Source organism: Cenococcum geophilum, assembly GCF_001692895.1.
Source record: "Cenococcum geophilum 1.58 unplaced genomic scaffold K441scaffold_3, whole genome shotgun sequence".
Taxonomy (NCBI): domain Eukaryota; kingdom Fungi; phylum Ascomycota; class Dothideomycetes; order Gloniales; family Gloniaceae; genus Cenococcum; species Cenococcum geophilum.
In genome coordinates this window covers 5,744,578-5,754,010 of record NW_027137561.1, presented here as the reverse complement: position 1 = coordinate 5,754,010, position 9,433 = coordinate 5,744,578, and the positions used below count along the sequence as shown (strand labels likewise).

Below are 9,433 nucleotides of genomic sequence, written 5' to 3'. Positions count from 1 at the left end.
GATCTCGAAACCAAGGGATACTCGTCGTCGACAAGCCAAGACGTCAGATTCCTGCATGGCAGAATTCAAGAGGTATGAGCCCTTTATATCAGACCGTAATAAATACCGGAAGAATATGGACTAACTAGATACCTCTACAGCTCGAAAAAGCCCTCGAAACCGCCGAAAGCACCCGCACTGCTGAGGCCCGCTCGATCCGCAACGTCGACCGCACCGTCCGCGACCTCCAAACCCAGATCGATCGCCGCGACAAGCAGAACACCTCGCTATCAGAAGACCTCGCCAAAGCCCGAGACAAGATTTCATCTCTTCTCGCCACAATCGATGACCTCCAGTCGACAGACTCTGCTGCCCAGCTGCAGGCTAAGCGTGCGGAGCGCGAGCTGCGCGAGGAAAGGGAGAAGTGCTTGAGGATGGAGCGGGAGCTAGAAGGGTGGAAAGGCCTCCGGATGGAGCGGAGAAGCGTACTAGGCGTGCCGGTTGTAGGGAGCGAAGCCGGCGAAGTGCAAAGCCGGCGGGGCAGCTCCATTGGCCTATTGGCCGGCGAAATGGGTGAAGCTAAGCCAGAACCTGGGAAGGTGGGCAGCATTCGGGGTCTCCGACGCGTCAGCGGGATGAAGGGTTTTTTGTAGATGCAGTCGCCCTTGGCGGTGGTAGAAAGAGCAGGAGAATGCAGGCTACAGTTGAAGACGAGTACGAGGATGGGGACGCTGAGGGCGGCTTTATGAGATTAGGGGTGGGCGTTGGGTTTGTGGTTGGGGTTAAGGTTGCTACTATCAGGTCGCAGGCGTTTTTATGAGCGGGTTTAAGTGAAGTTCTCCGCTTTGACGTGACTTATGTGTGCATCGTGTGCGTTATGAATATGGGCTGGGATGGCAGGTTTATGGCATGCTGCCTAGGGTAGGGGGGGAAGTGGGAGAGCCGACATGGTACATAGTGGAGTAATTATACTGTTTGAACGCCTTTCATGACACTCCTACTATTTGGTATTGTTGACATGTGATATTTTGTGACGATTTTGACGAATCCTTCGTTCGAAAGACTGACTGATAGCAACCTAACTAAACATGCCTGGAGGATGCGGAGGCGCACTTCATTCAAATTACAGTACTAACGCAATAGTGTCCGGCGCAGAAGCTATTCTCATCAAAACTTGTTGGTAGGGGGGGTACTGTAGATATCTTCTCGGGCGATCGAGCCCCTTTGATTCTTCCTCATATATCCCATGCCGGCCTAGTCATTGCCCTGACAAAACTTACAGAATTCAATCATCAATTACACCGCCACCATGCCTTCCAATCGTGCTAGAATTGATGTAGACCTTATTTAGAAGACTCAATATAATGTTCTCCTAAATAAGATGGCGAAAACAGCTCCCCCTAAACCCTGGCCGTTGCCCGAATTTAAACCTCTGTCCCTTGCAACGGTCCTACGAGAGTTGGACCGTGCGCGAACACCAGAATCAAAAGTACGCGTATGGTTAGGGAGCCTTGATCACATTGATTCTATTGGCCAGATCTTATCGATAACGATAGGATCCATTTTACCGTTATCGATAAGATCTGGCCAATAGAATCAATGGGATCAAGGCTCCCTAACCATACGCGTACTTTTGATTCTGGTGTTCGCGCACGGTCCAACTCTCGTAGGACTTCACCGTTGCAAGGGATATCTACTAATAGTATACCTACCGACGGTATACCCGCCGGCGCCTTTATCTATTGCGGAATTAAGCTAGTACGCGTTAGCCTAGATAAGCGCTATAGCTTCCCCTTTGCTAGCGTCGCCGTAGCTATGGGGTAACATCCACATGCCGCTGAGCGCATGGGCCTCCTCGCCTGCCAAATCGCGACTTAGCGGCTTGTTCAGCCATATAAAACGGACCGTGGATATACTATTGTTATTGCCTTAGGCAGTAAGACCCTTCACCACGCCCCACGCGTCAGCCACAAATCATAGCGCCACGCCTGCCTACCTCCCGCTCAGCCTGCCAGCCTCGTGACGACCACGATTTCTTAGTTGTTTAAATGCCTTATATCTACCCTTAGCAATGAAGCGACGCCGCCTTCAAGCCGGAGACTACACTGTAGGATGGATATGCGCCCTTCCCATCGAGCTTGCCACTGCTGAGGAGATGCTGGATGAAGAGGATGAGAGCCTTGCTCAAGACAGCTCAGATGACAACCTTTACACGCTCGGCCGCATCGGTGGCCACAACGTTGTCCTTGCCTACCTACCGGCGGGACAAACGGGAACCCAATCCGCCGCCACTGTCGCCGCGCGAATGAGATCCAAGTTCGCATCGATCCGCTTCGGCCTCATGGTTGGCATTGGCGGCGGAGTCCCAACCCCTGAATCAGATATACGACTTGGGGACGTAGTAATCAGTCAACCCTATCTGCAGCATAGAGGAGTAGTGCAGTACGACTTTGGAAAGACAGGAGCAGGCGGACACATAGCACGGACAGGATCGCTTAACGCACCTCCGGTAGTATTACTTAACGCGGTTTCGAAGCTACGAGCGCTCCACTACCGAGGCCGGAGCAACCTTGCCACATATTTATCCACCTTCGATCCGCTAGAACACTTTAGCCGTAGCATGGTAGGTCCGGACATATTATTCGAGGCGACGTATAACCATATTGGGGGGGCAACATGTGAGCAATGTAGCAGAGAGAAGGAAGTAAAGCGGACTCCACGAGTAGGCCAAGGCGTGGCGATCCATTACGGCACAATAGCATCAGGTAACCAGGTTATAAAGGATGCCATTACGAGGGATCGGATTAGTAAAGAGCTAGGTGGAGTGATGTGCTTTGAGATGGAGGCGGCCGGATTAATGAACAACCTCCCTTGCCTTGTTATCCGCGGTATTTGTGATTATGCCGACTCGCACAAGAACAAGAAGTGGCAGCCTTACGCGGCGGCCACTGCAGCAGCATGTGCCAAGGAAATCCTGTCGGTCATACCTGCAACTGAAGTAGTCACGACACGTACTGTCGATGAGGCTACTATTTATGTATGTTAACCATTTCCTTGCCAAGAAGATGGAAATTTGGGGTCTAATATGCTAATCCTTTATTTAACACAGGGAATACTTTGGTCTACTATTAATAAGTTAAATCTAGACCAGTTCCTTAAAATGCTATTAGAAGTTGGGCAAGACGAGCATATATCCACAATACCACCTCTAGATCGTAACCATCCGAGTTTTTACTGGATCTTTAGGAACTTGGACTTTGTACAATGGAGCTCTGCTGGGTGTTCCCAGGTGCTTTGGCTATCTGGGCCGCCCGAACGGAACATCCATCAAGTCTCATCGTACATCGTGGGCCAGGGGAAGAAGACAGACCATCTTGTTCTGTACTTTTTCTGTTCAGCCGCAATTAAGAGAAAATCGATTGTCACTGCTTTCGTTCATACACTCCTTAAACAGATAGTCTGTTGTTCGCCGATGAACAAGAGGATACTAATCATCCGAAGCTTCCTCCATAGCCTTCTTAAGGAGGCTTTCCAAAAGGAAGCAATTCCTAATTGGAAAGAGCGGGACTTTAACGAGAAAGACACTCCAGCTACAAACATACACGAAATCCTCAATGCTCCAGCGAATACACTTTTGAGTGCTCTGGGAGCATTTCTGGTTTATGAAGAGCAACGAAGCTTATTAATTGTTGTCGATGGATTGGGTCAAGTCGAGCATCAGCCAGACGAACTCGGGGAAATTCGTGTATTTGTTGAACGTCTACAGCAACGAACCTCGAAGGTTAAGATTCTGCTTACAAGTCAACCACTGGCTAAGATCAAAGATCAATTTAATGGGTTACCGTGGATTGAACATGATAGGGAAAGAAAAGGTCCGTCTCTATCCTATGCCCCAAGTCTAAACTGGACTAATAATAAAGAAAGAATGCTTAGCTAGCCTTCGCTTTGATAATACGCGATATAAAAAGATTTCGCCAGAGTATAAAGGTTCCTTCGAGTGGATCTGGGCACATAATGAGTATAAAAAATGGTCCACGCCAGATGCCTCCCAGCTTCTATATATCCAAGGAAAACCCGGTAGTGGCAAGAGCACTCTTGCAAAATATTTTAATCAAAATCTCCTAAAACGGGAGCCGGCTGTAAATTTAGCTACTATAGCCAGGTTTTTTTACAGCTTTAGGGAGGGCGAGCTTCAAAGAAGTCACTACAACATGTTTCGGTCAATTCTTTACGATATTCTAAAACATGACGAGACCTTTTTTTACCATCGTTTCCAAACTGAGTACCGGGGTCAGCGTCGCCATGGGGTTCCCTTTAATTGGGATTACGCATCGTTAAAAACAGTTCTCAAATCAATACAGGATTACTCAGCAGCGAAGCGACTCTATCTAATTATCGATGCAGTAGATGAGTCTGAGGACAACGACAGGCGCGATGTTCTCGACCTATTGTTTAAACTTTGTGCTAGGACAAAGCATTGCATTGTAAAGGTATTCGTTGCAAGTCGGCCGGTAGGACAGCTTGAAGTCCGCAGAAGCCAATTTCATAATTTTATTAGGTTGCAAGACGAGACAAAATTAGATATTTCTAGTTTCGCTAGTTCCTTCCTCAATCGTCTTAGTCTTAGGCGTCACCTTGCTCAAGCGACGCAATATATTGTTAAAAACGCTCAGGGAGTATTCCTATGGGTAAAGCTAGTTGGAAAGGAACTGTTGGAATGTGAAGAGCAGGGCCATTCTGAGAAGGATATCCTTGAATTTCTCAAACAGCTCCCAACAGAGCTGAGGGAGTTCTACACGCTTATGTTGGAGAGAATGACTAGGAATAAGTCAAATCTCCCGAATAAGGACATGCGAAATATCTGGGATGGAGTAAAGATGTTCCGATTCGTCCTCTTCGCAAGACGTCCTCTTACGGTGGACGAATTACGCCATGCTCTTATTATTCCGGATAATCTCGACACCACATTCACTCCTTCAGATAATTCTGTTCAAGAAGATATCCTTCCATCCAAGCAACGTATCATTTATTGCGGAGGCAACTTCTTAGAAATTAAGTACAATCATGGTACCGCATAACTTACCTCCACTCTTCAAACTTTGGATTAACAAGCCTACAGGGAGTGGGACCGTTCAAGTTATGCATCAAACGGTTCGCGAATTTTTCCTCGATCCTTGTGGGGACGTGGCGAACTCGAAGTTCCGGATGTGCAAGAAAGATGCCCACATTTGCATATCTATAATTTGTATCCGGTATCTCATGCTTTGTGCCGCAAACACCACTCTAGCGGGTACGCTGCCGCATGTTGAACTTTGGACTTCAGAGCGCTTCGAATACTATGCCCAGTATCTGGACAAAAGGCCATTGGCAAACTATGCTCTGTCCTATCTTACACATCACATAGATGGCTGCCATCGAGATGCGAACGTCCTAGATATCACTTCCCGATTCGTTGACGAAGTGACCCACAATCCGGCCGTTTACTTACTAGAGAATTGGGTTAGTTCATGCCTTGACCAAGTTATCCTGGGTAAAGAACAGGGTGCTGCCGCAAAGGAGTTCAGAAACAAAGTCTTGCATGCTGCGGTTCGGAACGGGCTTTCTACATCGGCGGAGGTGCTGTTGACAGTTGGAGCCGACGTCAACGCGAGGGACCAGTTCGGTTGGACGCCGCTATCGCGGGCGGCAGGGGGAGGGCACGAGGCCGTGGTTAAGCTGCTGCTCGAGACGGGCAAGGCCAACGTCGATTCGAAGGATAATGATAGTGGTCGGACGCCGCTATCGCGGGCGGCAGAGGGAGGACACGAGGCCGTGGTCGGGCTGCTGCTCGAGACGGGCAAGGTCGACGTCGATTCGGGGGATAATAACGGTCAGACGCCGCTATCGCGGGCGGCGGAGGGAGGTCACGAGGCCGTGGTCAAGCTGCTGCTCGAGACGGGCAAGGTCGACGTCGATCCCAGTGGTCGGACGCCGCTATCGCGGGCGGCAGAGGGAGGGCACGAGGCCGTGGTTAAGCTGCTCTTCGAGACGGGCAAGGGTCGACGTCGATTCGAAGGATAACGATTGGGACGGTCGGACGCCGCTATCGCGGGCGGCAGAGGGAGGGCACGAGGCCGTGGTTAAGCTGCTACTCGAGACGGGCAAGGTCGACGTCGATTCGGAGGATTGGGACGGTCGGACGCCGCTATCGCGGGCGGCAGAGGGAGGGTACGAGGCCATGGTTAAGCTGCTGCTCGAGACAGGCAAGGTCGACGTCGATTCGAAGGATAATGACGGTCGGACGCCGCTATCGCAGGCGGCAGAGGGAGGGCACGAGGCCGTGGTCAAGCTGCTGTTCGAGACGGGCAAGGTCGACGTCGATTCGAAGGATAATAACGGTCAGACGCCGCTATCGCGGGCGGCAGAGGGAGGTCATGAGGCCGTGGTCAAGCTACTACTCGGGACGGGCAAGGCCGGCGTCGATTCGAAGGACTGGGACGGTGGTCGGACGCCGCTATCGCGGGCGGCAGAGGGAGGGCACGTGGCCGTGGTCAAGCTACTGCTCGAGACGGGCAAGGTCGACGTTGATTCGAATGATTGGGACGGTGGGACGCCGCTATCGCAGGCGGCAGAGGGAGGGCACGAGGCCGTGGTTAAGCTGCTGCTTGAGACGGGCAAGGTTGACGTCGATTCGAAGGATAAGGATTGGGGTGGTCGGACACCGCTATCGCGGGCGGCAGAGGGAGGGCACGAGGCCGTGGTCAAGCTGCTGCTCGAGACGGGCAAGGTCGACGTCGGTTCGAAGGATAAGGATTGGGGTGGTCGGACGCCGCTATCGCGGGCGGCAGAGGGAGGGCACGAGGCCGTGGTCAAGCTGCTGCTCGAGACGGGCAAGGTCGACGTCGNTTCGAAGGATAAGGATAGGNNCGGTCGGACGCCGCTATCGTGGGCGGCAGAGGGAGGGCACGAGGCCGTGGTCAAGCTGCTGCTCGAGACAGGCAAGGTCGACGTCGATTCGAAGGATAGGTACGGTTGGACGCCGCTATCGCGGGCGGCAGAGGGAGGGCACGAGGCCGTGGTCAAGCTGTTACGATTAGGGGTGTGAGCTTACACTTACACGTGTACATACATTCGTGTACATACACGGTGTACACGTGTATCCTGGAGGCTTACACCGTGTATTGCACGGGCCATATGCTTAGTAAACAGTGTAATGAAGAGTCTTTCGTTTGGATGGCTCGCCTACAGTATTTGCAACGCCGTTTATCGCACTCTTTCGCTCGTCTCTATCACGAGCCTTGGCATCGTGTTTTCAACCAAATCGTTCACTAAATGGCAGGCTCTACAGCTAATCTATGCTGGAAGGAGGTTGCTGCCTATAAACTCCGTTGTAAAACCCAGCCAAAGGTTGTCTGTATTCACTGCCAGAAAATATGGCACTCAAGTAGTCGTCAGAAGGTCGTCGCCCACCTAAAAAAGTGCCAAGAACCAGATATATATAGATTTGGCGACGATGAGGACGACGACCGGGAGGACGTTAAGGATTACGATATATATTATATTATATAAGCTTACACTTACACAGTGTAATACACAGTGTAATACACCGTGTACACGTGTAATATTCCGACTTACACGGTGTATTCACACCCCTAGTTACGATGGAGCATTTAATAGTTTCCTCTACTATACCGCCTCCCCACCCACCACCATTCTTACTTGCTTGCTTTATATACTTTTTTTATATAGAATGTGCTTTCGACTTTAGAAATATACTGCTTGGAAATACTCTACTTATATATCTTCTACTTTATAATCTTCTACTAGATAATGTTTACGCTAAGGTTAAATAAAAAGCTTGCTTTAAACCCTTTTTTAAAATTACTTCGTAAAATTAAATTATTATTATTATTCTATACGCTGTTAAAAATGCTCCTTTTACTAAGCTAATTAGAGGCTCTATATTAAATTAAGTCTTAGTAAAATAAAGCTGTAAATTAATTAATTAATTGTAATTTAGTATTATAGTAATAAAGCTTAAATCTTATATGCAATTTATATTAGGTAACAAAGTTACCTCACCTATATATATTGTTCCGTATAGCCGTACCTAGCATCTTATTAGTTACTCACTTACCTTTTATAGGGTTATACTATAGCTAAGTAGTATAGAGCTTAATACCTTATAATTTAACTCTATTATAACTTAATTTAATTAAGGTATTTTTATTAGCAAGGCCTATATATATAGAGGTGTATATTATATAGAGAGCAGCCTAATTTAGAGGGCGATATAATTTTAGTATTTTAGTATCCCTTAGTCCATTAATTTGCGTCTAATAGTTATCGATAAAAACTAACCAATTAATTGAATCGGATTTAACGCCCGTACTAAGGAATATAATGCTTTTAATTTATAGTAATTTAATATATACGCCTAATTTTAGGAGTTAAGTCGCTTAATATAAGGTTAATAGCACTTATCCTTCCTGCAAAATCGAATTTTATATTATAGTAGGTAATTAATCAATAGAATCTATATAGGTGCACACGTTATTTTAAAACTAGTATTTGCATATAAACCATTTACTTATTAGACGCTAACGGGTTAAGGGATAGGCTATACTTAAAGGAGTATTTTAACTGTATATAGTTATATTAGCAAGCTTAGACATAATTCTATTAAAGCGAGGCCAATTCGCCCGTAAGTGGGTAACTAACTACGTTTGTAGTACGCTATTAAAATCACGTTTAAGGGACTTCCGTAACACTTATAAAGCGTATAAATTATATTTATAATTTTCCCTATACTACTAATTATTATTATTCATTGCTTAACGTCCGATTTAGATCCCTATTAGGCCTACGCGGACTACTCATTATATACATATAGGGAGAAAACTCTATTTAAGAAAACCCTGTAATCCGTCTCCCTACCTTTTGGGACTCGCCTATAAGGCGCCTACAAGGCGCCTACGAGTCATCTATAGTGCTCTACTACCTTACTTTTTAACCTTTTTAGGAACCACTACTGCCGTAATAAGCCTACGGACGCGCTAGTATTGTAAACTTTACTCTACCACTGTAGAGTTATTAGGGGGCGCCTATTGCTTGCCCCCTCTACCCTCTATTGCCATTTCCTTTGCAACCCAGAACTAGTTTAATATATTTTAGCTAATAAGCCACTAAGTAACCGCCTTAAGGCCTTTTTATATTAAGAGTAGTGTATTATAGTTCTCTATACTAGCTACTAAGAGTATTACTTCTTAGTTAGTGCGTAAGGGGTATAATAGTATTACGTGTTTTAGTGTTTATCTTAGCTAGCTATATTTGTATTTCGGGCTACCTACTAAAACACCCACCTAGTAAAGCCAGTCTTTTAGTCCTATTATTCCTATTCTTAAGAGTATTACTATTATATTTTCTACCTTTATTAGGCCTTCTTAAAGCCCTAGAGTATTTACCCCCTATAGCG

At 47.3% G+C, this 9,433-nt stretch overlaps 1 protein-coding gene across 1 annotated transcript; it reads left to right on the top strand.

The window, feature by feature from the left end:
• The first annotated feature begins 1,927 nt into the window (after nt 1-1,927).
• On the top strand, nt 1,928-6,193 carry K441DRAFT_167857 (putative kinesin). Its single transcript, XM_067640298.1, has 4 exons — nt 1,928-3,016; nt 3,089-3,851; nt 3,904-5,046; nt 5,099-6,193. The coding sequence occupies exons 1-4, from the start codon at nt 2,051-2,053 to the stop codon at nt 6,037-6,039; spliced, it is 3,813 nt and encodes a 1,270-aa protein (XP_067509583.1). The 5' UTR covers nt 1,928-2,050; the 3' UTR covers nt 6,040-6,193.
• Nucleotides 6,194-9,433: the final 3,240 nt, after the last annotated feature.

Coding starts and splice junctions, on each gene's coding strand:
- K441DRAFT_167857 (XM_067640298.1), top strand. CDS start 2,051: ATGAAGCGACGCCGCCTTCAAGCCGGAGACTACACTGTAGGATGGATA. Junction 3,017..3,088: donor TCGATGAGGCTACTATTTAT/GTATGTTAACCA, acceptor TATTTAACACAG/GGAATACTTTGGTCTACTAT. Junction 5,047..5,098: donor AGAAATTAAGTACAATCATG/GTACCGCATAAC, acceptor ACAAGCCTACAG/GGAGTGGGACCGTTCAAGTT.